Source organism: Accipiter gentilis, chromosome 1, assembly GCF_929443795.1.
Source record: "Accipiter gentilis chromosome 1, bAccGen1.1, whole genome shotgun sequence".
In the NCBI taxonomy this organism is placed as follows: Eukaryota; Metazoa; Chordata; class Aves; order Accipitriformes; family Accipitridae; genus Astur; species Astur gentilis.
This window is the reverse complement of record NC_064880.1, coordinates 15,446,736-15,460,949: the sequence shown is the minus strand read 5'-3', so window position 1 is coordinate 15,460,949 and position 14,214 is coordinate 15,446,736. Positions and strand designations below refer to the sequence as shown.

Genomic DNA, 14,214 nt, shown 5'->3' with positions numbered 1-14,214 from the left:
AGAATTGATTTGGCAGATCCTTAAAAGTGACGTTGTCAGGAGCAGTTTCAAGTTTAAATTTACTGTTAGCACCAGTTCACAAACTGTCTGAAGAGCTGCATGAACACGCTACCCCTGAATATGAAGACAGAATAGTTTTACCATTGCTTTTTTAATTAATGTGACTTTTACTACCTATTACATATTATCTTCATGTTTATTTTATTATAAAAAAAGGGAAAAATTGTCGGGGTTATAAACTGAATGAGGAGGATTTATGTGGCCACAACCTTTGTAGGTGATTTTAATGTTTTTTTATTAGCAAGCCAAGCAAGATGTAGTATGCAATAAAAGTTTTACTATAGTCTCCTGCTATTTCTTTCAACTTCCTTTCCTTACATTTCAGATGTTTATACAATAATTGTGGTCATGATTACAATAGTAAAATAAAGTGCAAGTGTGTTGTAGTAGTTACTATAGACACTGGAAAATTTTGGAATCGAGTTGTTTCAGCATTAAGAATTGGACAGCATTGGCTACTGAGTATTTTGCTGATGGCATTCTGTTCAGTGGGTGCACTAAATTTCTTCATTTCTTTCATACTCTGCTAGAAGAGGATACCTTATTCCTTGTATTACAGAAAACATGAAAAAGAAGATAAATTAATGCTCGGCTACTGTATTTTGTATTAATTTTCTGTAACTCTTTGCAGCAAATCACTTAATACTAATTCAATAGTTTCCTGTTTAGTATTTGGTTCCTTTTGAAGCCACCTATTTCCATTGCACCGAAACTAAGCTACTTGGAGAACAGAGAGAGTATCAGTATTTTCATCATGGGAAAGAGGGAAACAGGAACAGATTTGAATCTCTCTTAACTTACTCTGAACTTTAAATTAATTTTAAATGGTGCCTTATCTTAATAGTGATCGTTATTCACATCTTTCCTCAGGAATTGTCCGAGTCTTGTAAAAATGAAAAGTAGAGGAAAAGTAAGATGGGCTTTGAATATATCATACTGTAGTTTGCTTTTTTAAAATGTTCTAGCTTATTTGATATACTTTATTTTTGATAGTCTGATGACTAAGATTCATTCATTGTGAGCAATTACAGCCAAGACTATTTTCATTCTTATTTATATACTTGTATTTTTAAAATGTCTTTTGTTTATTTCCACTGCTTGAATGTATGGGTTCTTAGTAATCCTTAGGTCGTTTTGAAAGCTGTGATAGTTTGGACAAAAACTGAGATACAGTGTAAAACTAAAGTCCTGTTGTGAAAGTTATATATTTAATAAGGAGTTTCTGAGGAGGACTATTGATTTCCATGGGACTGCTTTGATATTTAAGAACTAAAATACGGAAATTTCAATATATTAAAATCTGTTTAATCTAAAAGAAAAGAAAAATACAAAATATATCATCCATAATATAAACATAACAGATTTTTCAGGAAAATTAAACAATCAATTATTAAAACTCATTTTTTTCCCTTTCTCTTCAACTTTGAGTAAAAAGATTATTTCAATGGTATATAAGTGCAGCTATCAGTGACAAGTGCAGTGCTTTTCCAAGTACAGAAAAGCAGAGATAATCCTGAGTTTTGGGTGAGAATCAAGAACAAAATATTTCCTTGAAAATATTTACTGATACAAGTCAGGGTGTCTTGCTGAATCCTGGCCACAGGCAGTAGCTATGCCCTAAGAAGAATTCCATTTTCATTACTTTGTTCTCACTTCTGAACAAAATATCTAGTATTTGTTTTTTAAATTGAATGTATGGATACACCAGCATGTGTAACTATGATTGTGCCCCTTGTGCATGTCTTGACTGCGGTCTTAGAATGACCTTGGTAATTTTCAGACTGGAAATACCGATGATAATAGTCATCAATTTTTGAGGAAGAAAAAAAAAAAAAAGGATTTCTCCTCCTCCCTCACTAAAGGACTTTGAATCACCAAATTAGTCTGATGATCTTTGCCTCAGTGAAGCTTGTATTTTCTTTTAGAAATAAAGTAATAAGGCTTGATCTTGCTTGCAATTGTATAGTGAAGCTAGTTCTTTTTTACTTCAATTTTTAACATCTGAGTAAGTAGAAACTTAGAACTATGTGTAATAATGATATAGACAAGGCCAAGATGTGATTTAGATAAACTGATCTGGATGTTTTGTTTTGTATTAAACTATACTACATCTTTCTCAGCTGTGGGATGATTTAGATCTGTTCCACTTATCTATTCATTGCTTTCTGCATGCTTTGACAAATGAGTGTCTTGCGTCTTCCTCAAGGAAAAATGAAAGCTATAGACTTGCTCTGAAGAGCCTTGCTATCAGAAGCAAAAAGGCAGTCTACTGTAAAAATTCAGGACAGGAAAGAAAAAGATTTGTAAGAGCTTTTAAGGGTAAATTGTGATAATTGCATAACAATTTCCATCAAGACAAGATTTGTATCTTATTAGGGAGAATTAAGTAATAGTTTGAGACTCTGAAGATATGAGTTTGGTTTACAAGCTCTCCCAGAGAATTTCAGCTTGATCTGGGGTAAATCACTAAATCCCCATATGGTTCAGGTTCTTAAGGAAAAAAAAAAAAAAGAAAAAAAAAAAGCACCATTCCTCTTGTGGTTTGTTTTTGTGTATGAACCCATGAGGTCTTAGGGCAGGGAATGCTTTTATGAGTTCATGCAATCCTGATTTCTATAGGGCTCTATAGGTAAATCATAAGAATCAGCAATAGATCCTTTTTATTACTTGGGGGTGTAGACAGGTTTGCATTATTACCTTTGCCAAGGATCTACCAATCGGATGTCTTCCCTGTGCCTATAGAACAAATGGAAATAATGATGCTTACTCCCTTCCACTAATATTTTTGAGGGCCATAGAAATACTACATGTAAAAGGACTAAGGGCCATGGCTAACTTCTTATCAGTGGCTGACAGTCTGTTACACCTGTAACTTTAGATCATGGTAGTGTAGTTTCTGAATGACATTTTGGGCAGATACACTGCGCTATTTGCTTTCACCATTGTCAGTGACTGAAGACATGCATTCAGAATGGTTATGGTTCACAGAGATTCTTTCTAGGACACTATTTTGAATGTAATCTTCCTTGCCTTTGATGTTAAATAATAGGATGTTTAGTTTCACAGGCAGGAAATGCATTACTTTCTCTTTTATACTGATGTAAGAAAGCTTAACGGCTTCTCAAGTTCGTCATAGTACAAATGTCTGGTACATTGCAGATACAAGAGTGAACAAAACCATAATATTGCTTTGGCTCCTTAGCACTCAGTACATTGTGTTTCTTGAATTTTGGCATGCACATTACCGTTGCTGATGCTAAAGTAGCATCAGGCTTTGTAAACAATGTTTGAAATAAATATGTTTCACAAAGCCTTGTTATGCAAGATCTCAACTTGTGTAATGGATTCTCTGTTCCTTACAATTTAGCAATTGAAAATAATAGAATAAGGATTGAATAATGACACTTCATTGCCGAAATCCTTCTGGGAGAGGTGAGCATCTTCATATTAGCATTCTTGAGCATTTTTATTGTAGGAAGTTTGTAGGATAAAGATACCACATCTGTTTCACAGTGACAAATATTTGTATCGGGGTGGGGAGTGGAATCTATATTGACCTATTTCATAGGTAGCTTGTTTGTGTTCCTTTAGAGGAGCTCAGAATCTACATGCCTCACATAAATTGAAATTCCAATGAAGCTTTGATAAATCAATACAGTAATAATATATTTTGGAAATGCGGTGAGAGAACGCCTTAAGCTGGTATTGCTTCTAAACTCCTTGGTAGCTCTCTTGGGCAGGGAAATCAACTCAGCAACAGACTTGATATGTTTAAACTGTGGCTTCTACCTGGTGTGTACTGGGGAGCTACTGGAATCAGCATTTCACCTGGCCATGACAAGTGATATCACTGTTCATGCCATTCAGACCCTGAAGTATGAACCATAGGTATGAATTATCTCAACAACTGAGGCTGAATCTCATGTTCTAGAAATATAAAGGATTATCTCAGCAAAGGAGGTAAAAATGACAATTTCAGAAATACTTCAGATATTCACTAAGGAATGATAGAAATACTAGTATTTTTATATTATCCTCTTCTTTGGACTATATTTGTGAATTTTACAGCAACAGTATACAGCAGTATCTCCTGAAGTAGTATCTGTTTTTTTTCTACTGAAAAATGCAAGACTTTCAGTCACTTCTTTTCAGAATGCTTAGGCTTTCCTAGAATCGTTTCACTCTGAAATGAGTAAGTCTGGTTACATTTAATAATTTTTTTTTGTTCCAGAAAGTGAATAAGACACAGTTTACAAAAGGCATGTTGATTGTAAGCTTCTTTTATGTTATAATCCTAGTTGTTCAAATTTGAAATTCTTGAAAGCTAAAACTTTATAAAACAAGGAGCACATAAAGCTTCTAAGATTTGCATGGAGTCACGTATTGGGGCTATGCTCACTTTTAGTTAACCTCTTTGCTCTTTTGTATGTATACAGTAAATACTGCAGACTCATTTTAATCAATCCTAAATTTGGAAAATGCATGGATTTTTCTTGAAACTAGCTCCAGAGATCTGCAGGAATATTATGGCTGTAACATAATCAGAACTTGACATGTATTTCTATAAAAATGTGTAACTTTAGTCACAAACATTCCTTCTAGGAATAACAATGCAAGATTGAAGTAATCTTTAATCTTTACTTATTTGTACTTTACATATTTACTTCCTAATTCTCAAAGTTTCTGATTTTGTTTAGATTTTTTTCCCACATAGTTAACCTTTCTCTCCAAAACTGTTCTTATCTGTGAGATAAGAAGAATTTTTAAATCTGTTAACAATTATCTTCCACAAGTTTCAAATAGAATTTTAAGAATTTAAGTGCTTGTTTGAGGTTGATTTTCTTTCTAGGCTCCTCTTTCCTTCTTAGTACACCCCTAAGTATGCATAAGTAAGTGGAAATATGGAAAACTGCATTTAGACAGACAGCTAATCTATGTGAAATAGCTAGTTCAAGACATAGATGTTTAGTTAGCACCTTAGTGCAAGATCTATATATCTTGCTAATACCCAACTTAAGACAACAAGGGATGATTTTGATCATCTGGTCCCCATGATTCCCAGATTCTCTCTTCCTCTCTGGTCAGAGAAGAAAGATAAGACCAATGTCCTATGCCAGTTACCATTCTAAGCCCCTACCATTCCATGGAAATTGAGTCTAGTGTTCTGGGAATGTGATTTCTGAGCATCATTAAGGCAGTTTGAAGCTAAAGTTTTGCATATCTATAAAAGCTTACAAAATAATTGTATAGGATAAAAATATTAAGAAGTTTTTCTGAAAACAAAACTCTGTATGTAGCTTCTTAGCTTCAAAGAGGAAACAAATATGGTTTAGATGGAACAAAACTTAGCAGTGAGCATCTGCAACTTCTGCCAGATTCAGTCTTACTTTTTTTATAATCAAATAAAAAAAAGTAAAATTAAAAACTAGATTTTGGAGTGGGTTTGTTAGGCTGTGTATGTGATTGAAGCTGCAATCCACTGAAAATGTCTTCCAGGTCTTGGGTCTGTAATAGATGGGCTTGCACTGATCATTAAGTCACTAGCTTAATTATTTTCATAATCATTTAAAAAGTTTGACTCAGGTTGATAGCATCCTTATAGAACATGCAGTGTAGAAAGCTTCTGAAATGGGAGAAAAAATGGTATTCTTTTGATAGTCGGTAGTCCTGAAATTTGCTGTATGCTCATTCTTACAAATTAACAGGATGGCTACTATCAAGTTAAGTGCAAACAAATTCTAAAAAAAAGTTAGTGGTTTTCCCTGCTGTGTGTGTACATTTTCAGATTAAAATACATTGATTTTATTCCATTCTTAATCTTAGTGGTTGATGGGCATTTTAAAGAGTATGGTAATTTCAGTCTTTCCTTTAAAGCTTCTCACAGCAGGATGTCCTGAAAATGCTGCAAACGTGAATGATCAGCTAAGTCTTCAGAAAACTGTATAGTCTTTGTAAGTGGTTTTGTAATGACTAGTGTAGTCCTTAAAATATATTGTGTGCAGTTACCCTCCTTACATTCTTTAATGACAATCTATTTTTAATAAAGCCATTTAGCTTGGTTAATTAGAGTTAGTAATAAATCTCCTAGTCTGCTGACTATTCTTAGAAAATAACTTAGACCACACTGATTGAAAATGAGGCTAGAGTTTAACTATACGTGTGTATGTATTTTGGCTTTTTATCAGCATTATACTTGCAAGAAAAGCCTTTTGAAGATTACAGAAGATCTGCCTCTCGATGCAAGTCATAGAGCTCACCTTCCTGGAAAATAGTGGTAGTAGGAAAGTATAGTAGTAGGAAAAGAATAGATACTATATAGAATAGAATAGAATACTGTAGAAAGAATAGTAGTAGGAAAATTGGAAAATAGCCCATGCCAGTAATCTCACAGAGGGAGGCTGATATAAACCTTCATTCCCAGTTCTAGTCCAGTGTTTTATGTCAGTAGTATGCCATTTATCTTACCCAGTTTTTTCCTTGAGGCTTCTTGCAACCATTGAAGCTTCTTTCTCTACAATTCAGCCCCATGTTGTGATACAGCTGCTCTTCACTGCCTGGTTTACCTGGAAGATTTCTGTCCTTGTCCTCGGCCTCTGAAGTCTCAGGTCAAAGTAGATCATTGTTAATACCACCTAAACTGGTACCTTCTACCACACTGTACTAGGTAAATGTAGTTCACTCTTGAAACTTACAAGAGAGCTTTTTTAGCTTTTCTAAGAATGTCACTGGAGCAGACTGTAAAGCCAGCACAGGCTCACAGATATTCTCAACTTAATACTACTTGATCATACTTGTATAATCCCCTTTTTGGGACATCTCAACTGTGCATAGGTGAGATCGAGTGGACTGTATAGTTGTGACCTCAGACTATGATCTGCTTCTCATTGGACTGTACAGTGATGTGCCATAGGTCAGAAATTCTGTGTCTAATACTAAATATACATGCATTTAATTCTGTCAGTTTAGCTCTATCACCCAGTTCCATAGTAACATGTTTTTCTTTTGGTCTGGAGAATTCATTCATTATTTTAAAGCACATGGCTAACCATTAATAATAACTTGATGCTCAAATGTACTCAATACCCTCACATCAGTACCCCCACAGATACTGACAAAAAAATATATTCTGTATGAAGAAGCAGTATCAACTCTCTTCAGTGGGGATGATGTTTTTGAAGTCATGAGTTTTGAATACCATTGTACACCATTTATTGGCCTAAAAACCTGGGCAGTTATTTCAAGCTGATTGTAACTAAGTGCAGTTGATGATGTCCAAATAGCTATCTGAAATTCTTTTCTATGACTTGTATGGCAGTACGAAGGGCTATTCTCTCTAATTCATGGCCAGTTTTTTTATTCTGTGCAGGATAATTTCCTAGTTCCTTCTTTGGGAAAGCTGATGTGTTTGTTTCCTTCTATCCAGAATCCTTCTTATGCTGCAAACCCTTCTGCCCCTCTACCTGGTAAAGCCAGGTCTGGCTCCAGCAAATCTGTATTCTTTTTGGTGAAGAGTCTGAAAACTCAAGTCTGCTCATGTCTGATTTGAGGTCAGTTTGAGAAGGTTTATTGTGGAAACCTCAGCCCCCTCTATCTGATAGCATGCATGCCGAATATCAAGTCTACAGTAAGGTTCTTGATTAATAGCAAGAATGTGTCTGCTGTGTCCAGGGGACCAGATTTTCTGCTCCTAAGCTGGTACAGTCCAGCAATAATTCTGTGGTTCCTATCCCTCTAGGTTAACTGCTGGAGCTGAAGTAAACTGGGCTAACAGCTCAGGGTGTCTTAGTATTCTGTTGGTGTTAAGTATTTGTGTGTTCTCTTGTCTGCTCAGTATATGCATCTGAAGGATTTGGATCTTTTTGGGAATGCAGTCCTGCCGTGGATCTTAAGCATGTTACCCATGAATCTTTGCTGAGCAATGCACTTCAATCAATGTATGATTTTGCCTTTCATTATCTGATGATGAGGATGTTTTTCTTGATGATTGTCACTTCTACCAAATGAGAGAATTCTGTATAGCATACTCTTAAGATGTCCTATTCCATGTAGATTGAGTTATCTTCAGAGTTCATTCTAAATTGATGTGTAATGTATAAATAGTTTCATCTGAATTACAAAATTAGCTTTCCTGTTTGTTCTTGAAGCCACAAACTTCCAGGACTGAGACCTCCTAGATGTTAGGTCTATCTTTGTCCTTTTATGATGAGCGAACAAGAGCCTTGAAGAAAGGACTTTGCTTCAGGTCTGTAACTGCATTTTACAGAGGCAGATGCTGTCTCCCTGGGTTGCTGCTTTGGAGAGGCTGTTAAAAAGCTGCAAATCTGGAAGCCCCTGCTGGTGTACTCAATGCTCTTAAACAGCATCAGCAGCTGACTTGGAAAATGTGTCCTCTGAACTGCAGCCTGGAGTTCCAGTTCCCTCTTCAACAAGTGTTACTGTGTTGGTGAATTTACTGGTGATTGTGTTGCGTGTGTGAAACTGGTCCTTCAGTCTTTATTCAAGTAGGGACAAAGATCTTATCCAAGTAATCGTGATCCTTGGGAAATACTATCTGGAGTTACTCACAGTCTAGATCTATATATATGTATTTGAAGTCAAAGGAAAAAAGAGGTTATTTACTTATAGCTGCTCTCCATTGTATTGTTTATAAGTGCATATACAGCCCTCCTCTCTTTGTGTTTGTATGATTTTTTTCATTTATAATCACAGTGGATACTGTTTCATTTAGCTGATAAATCAGTGATTACACTACAGACCATGCTGTGCTGAGCAGTTCAGCTCAGTAGGACTGAACTTTATTCTTTTCGTCTCCAGTATGGGAGGTACGCATAAGAAAAATAAAGAGAAGGAAATAAAATGTAAATGGAGTGATTTGGACAATGAGAGTAGTTCTTTCATTCCAAACTGAGGAGCTTTCCAGATGCCAGTTGATGAAATTGAAAGGATTCTAGAAGTTAACTTCTTTTAATCATGAGACGGTCTGTTCCAGGGTAGATCACTGCATTTTAAATTGGTAGTTTTAAACTTACTGTTAAACAATTTTAAAACATTTTTTTCTGTTTAAGGAAAAATAATACATTTACCTAAATTTTGACTGCCCTTCACAAAATACTAAAAACAGAGATTATCCTGAATTTTATATAGGGGATATTATACTAACAATTTAACAACCTTTAGTGTTAAACATTGTATCTTCTTCCAGTAGCAGGTACATAAATGACATTAACACTAAAAGTATCAGGCCAAGTTTTTGTCACTTAACATCCACATTGTTACACAAACTTTGTTATGAGTATAAATGACAGCAGCATTTTATTTGCCATTTGTTGCTTGATCTCACCATATTCTCAGTGTTGAGTTGCTTCTTTCCCGTTGCTGTTATGTTGAACTATGTGGGTGGGGTTTTTTATTTCTCTTTTGGGGGAAGAAGGGGTTTTGTTGGCATAAATGGTGAATTTATATTTGGTTGCAGGTAATGATTAGTATTGATGGTTGGTCTCTTTCTAGAGCAATGCTATATTAATATCACTGCCCAGAAGTTAACTCTTAGTAATATAATTTTAGAAGAACAAACTAATAATTCTCATAGTATTCAGTTGTTCACTAGGGACCCCAGTCTTTCAGTTATGCCTGAACTCAGCTTTAACAATACATATCAAAATTAATAAAATCAGGACAACAGTGATTTAAAAAAATTGGTGAAAATTGAGCAGAGGAGAAAAATAGAGTGGAAAAAAAAAAGACAAAATTATGTTTTAAAAATAGTAACATTAGTAGTAGGACACTGTAGGAATTTACACAGCATTTCTGAGAATTAAGAATTTTATTTTTTCTCCAGGATTCAGAGTTCCCTGTTGATACTCAAGTGAACCCATACCTTGTGCATGCTACAGAATATATTCAACCCCTGAAATCTGGAGAGTATAAACTGAGCAACATTTTCCAAGTGCACGACTTAGCAGTGAACTGGTAGGAACAATTAACAGTACATTAATTTTATTGTTGTATATAAGTTGAGTTTTATTTTTCATCAGGTCATTGAGAAACATTTGTTTTAAGTAAATTTCTGAAAAACTACTGGCAGCACTCTGGGGACATTCTGTCTGAAGAATGTGAAAGTAGAAAAAATAATCATGAATTTTAGTGGGAGCGTAAATACAGTAAAACACCTGGGCAGAACTGTTTACAGATTGAGATTCATCTTTTATGTAAGAAGGGTGGGATTTGGTTAGTAGATATAGAAATGAGAACCAGAAATGACTATAAACTCAGGTTCCAGGAAACCGAATTATAATGCTGAATATTTTTGTAATGTATATTTGTTTGCAGTTTATTCCCTTGGGTCAAAAATCAGAAGAGTTTAAATTTAGATTAGCTTGAGTGTGCAAATAGCCTGTAAGCAATGACATTTCAGGGCTTGCTAGCTGCAGCTGAGGAAGAATAAACATAAAAATATGAGAAAAAAAAAAGTTAGAGCTAGTAGCAAAGTTCAGACAATTCTGACACATTGTCTAGGTATGAATATATTTTAAAATAAATTTTAGACTAATTAATACTTTTGTCATTCAGATAAACTTTATGTAGCTTGATGCTGTTCTTAACTGCACTCAGACTGCTAGTAGATTACTTCTGAAGGTATCTCCTTAAAGAAAAACTATATTCCTACACTGAATTTTAGAAGCTTAATTTCTTGTTGCAACCAAGAAACATAATCCAATGTAGTTATGTTTTAAACGGCCAAAAACTTGGGCAACGTAATTCTCTTGTGGATTAAGAGTTTAATTGACTGACTTGTTGAAAAAAAATCAGTATTGTGAAGAAATAGAGTAGTACACCGTATAAATAGTACACAAAATTAAAGCCAAGGAAAGCAGTGACACAAATCAGAGCATACTGATGTGGGTCTAAAGTAAATGTCTATGAAAATGGAAACAATGTTTACACATTTAATAATTATAATGCAAAGGTCACAGATACTTTCTTTAGGTGGCTGCCCATATTTTGTAATAAATATCCACCGTACTGCTTTGAGTTTTGGCCTAGCTAGGCAGGCTTCTGCTTAGTCTCTCAGATGCTTAGGTTCTGGTTTTCTGTCTGGCTAATTCCTAACCTATAATCGTAAGGCAATATTTTGAATAATTTTCTCTTGTATTGTATAGTCATATTGGTCTGCTCAGGAAAGAAAGCTTGCAGCTGGTGTCTCTGTGCTGCTACTCTGAGCAGGCTGTAGTAAATCCACCCAAAATATTAGTGAGTTATAGGGCTTATCTGAAGAACGCTAGGTGCAAGAATGGTGTTTGGGTTTTTTGTTTTGTTTTTTTTTAAAAAAAAAAAGAAAAGAAAAATCAGTCTGGAGGAGGAGGAGGAAGACACTTCCACAGTTGGCAAGATTTTCAGTGAATGGGGTGGAACAATGATCAAAATGTAACCTTTACGGGGTACATCATCACAAGATTTATATTGCGCTACAGGTGGGCAAGTCTAAAGCAATCATTTTCATGTTACTGTTTGCCTTGTTAAAAGTTTGCCTTTACCTGTAGTAGGAAGCTGGGTTTGAGTTGCAGATTACTTTTGAATGGTGTTGCAAACTACTTGTGAACATTAAAATATGTAATATGTAATTGAAAATAGTAAAAGCTCATAGGCTAGTCAGGAAAGCACATCTCTACTTAAATTTTTCCATTATCTTATAGTTGAACAATAACAGATAAATATCAAATATGTTCATGTAAGACTATTCCTTGTTTTCCTTATCTTTCTTGAATTATGGTTTTATATCTGACTGAAAGCGTTATTCTAGATCCTTATATCCAGTTATATTCTAGTTATTGCTAGAAGACATAGTCTTATGTACTGGGGAATTCTAAGTATTTTCTACAGCTAATAACTAGATATCACACCTTAAAGATACAATGCCACTTAAGAAAGCAATTTACTGGAATAAAATTAAATTGGATGTCTTTAAACTTATTTGGAAACACTTTAGAACTTGCTCAGAGAAACAGCAACTAAATAAAAAAAAACAGTGAGGATGTGTATATAATTTCATATACTGGCAATATGATGTTGACTTTCATGTAAAGATAATGCTTTAAAGAAAATGGGAACTTGGGATAGTGCTCTGAAATTAAATGAAGTGCTTACTTAAAAAAAAGTAAAAAGCAAAAGCACGTAAAGAACAAAAGAAGAATTTTGAAGTGTTCTTGAAAAAATGTAAACAATGTAATTGAACTTTTCATTTGCTTAATAATCTTTTTGTGTATATGGTGGATGATAGTTTCTACATGTTGAACCGTGTCTGAAAAAAAAACATTTAAAATTTACAGTCATTTCCATTAACAAAGAGTTTTTCCTATCTGAATACCTCTACTTAAAATCAATCTTTTTAAGTGATTGAGAAGAAAGACTGTCCTTGTTTCTCTTGTTAATGCTAAAGGCTATATTGTCACCTGGTTTGCTAAAGGTAGGCCTTCTTTTTGACAGCATGACCTACAGTATTTTTTTTAACACCCTGCCCAATTTCAAACAAATTTGACAGAGTAATAACAGACTCAGAAGTACTGAGGTTCCCATATGTTTCAAGAAAACAGATTTGTGTGTTGAAGAAAGGGTGACTTTTAGTACCCTGTTGGCTGCAGGTGGCTAAGAATTCAAAGAGAGGAGAGAATTATTAATACTCTGTTTTTTGGGAAGAGCTTCGAATGGAGCACATTCTTTATTAGATGCTATGGAATCCAATCTCAAGGCACACAGCTAATGCACACAGAGCTTGGGTTATCATTTTTAGTTTGACACAGCAACTATTCAGTTCTGAATCTGGCGTTCCTTGGAAGTCCAAGAGGTTATTAAATGCATAAATCGAGATTTTTTCCAGAGAAGAATGACTTAGATTAAATTCTTTGTATAGGAAGTTAAATAAAAATGGCCCATTTAAAGAAATTCTAAACTTTCACTAAATGTATTTATAGTAATTATGATTGTCTATTTGGTTTACAGACAGAAGGTGGAAATCAGTATCCACTAGATGAGAATGGTTTCTTGTAGTCCATAGGATAGATGGAAAACTTTCTATTGACTTAGGAGACCAAATTTGCCTTTTTATGATTTAGGTTTTTCTCATCGGAACCAGTGTATCAAAAAGACAGAACAGAATCTGCTTTGTGTGTGTATATTACTAGGTTCCTTTACATTTCTGTAGAAATTGGAGCACCTGCAAATCCAAATTCACAGTTTTTACATGCTATAAAGCTGATGTATATTAGTTCTTTAGACCTTCATTAGTATACACTGAAACTCGTATTTGTGGCGGGGGGGGGAATCCCTTGGGAAACCATGTTTGTTTTCTGCTAAGCTGAATGTTTCCCACTTTTCAAATCATCACATAGGCATTCCTCTTCTGCATTAAGCTCGCATTTCTCCAGTGTCCTTGTAAATATCCTGGTAAATCTTACTCTGCCTACAAGAATCACTGTAGGATCCATAATGCCTAAATGTTCTTCCCAATCTTACTTGCTTACTGTTCACTTTCTCCTCACCTTTTGTCTGCATCTTTCATGTAACCCCAAGGGGTTTGCATGGCTTTCCATGGAAGGTAATTCTACTCCCACCATTTGCAATAGTACATCTTTCATGGTTTATATTGTCTTCACTTGGCAAAAGGAAGTTGTGAACATCGTTCAGTGCATTTTTAATGGTTAGTACAGTGTTGGAAAATAGAAAAATGACACCTATTGCTTTGGAGAGATGCTTATCTGAGATGCATCTGGAATGTTAGCAGTAATTTACAATACGATATTTAGCATATAATTTAATGTATTTTGTAGGTAGAAAATGGTTCTGTTTCTCTTGTTTAAATCTCAGATCAGAAAATCAGTGTGATGAAAATACTGGCTATTTGCACGCTAATTATGAGCTTTTTTTTTAATAGCCCTTAACTCAAGCAGAATGAGAAGTGAAGGCTCTATCACCTTTTCTTGCCCTTTTTTGTTAATTTTTTAAGATTATGTCATCTTCTCCTCCTCCTTCCCTCGCATGCCTCATGCACAGAGGTTACAATTCTCCATTCAAAGCTTATTTGATGTTTATCATGTATAGTAATTGCTGTAAAAATGCCACTTTTGATTGTGGGTAGAATTTGTAAAGTAGATGGGCTAA

General features: G+C 34.7%; 1 protein-coding gene across 2 annotated transcripts in view; it reads left to right on the top strand.

Moving 5' to 3' along the window:
* SPAG16 (sperm associated antigen 16) overlaps nt 1-14,214 on the top strand; it is a 435,661-nt gene that overhangs the window by 66,754 nt on the left and 354,693 nt on the right. For both annotated transcript variants that reach the window (XR_007506050.1, XM_049800597.1), the window contains exon 10: nt 9,899-10,029. Coding sequence is in view for 1 of the 2 variants with exons in the window: in XM_049800597.1 (XP_049656554.1) it covers nt 9,899-10,029 (131 nt within the window). In the remaining variant the exon portion in view is untranslated. The remainder of the gene's footprint in view (nt 1-9,898; nt 10,030-14,214) is intronic.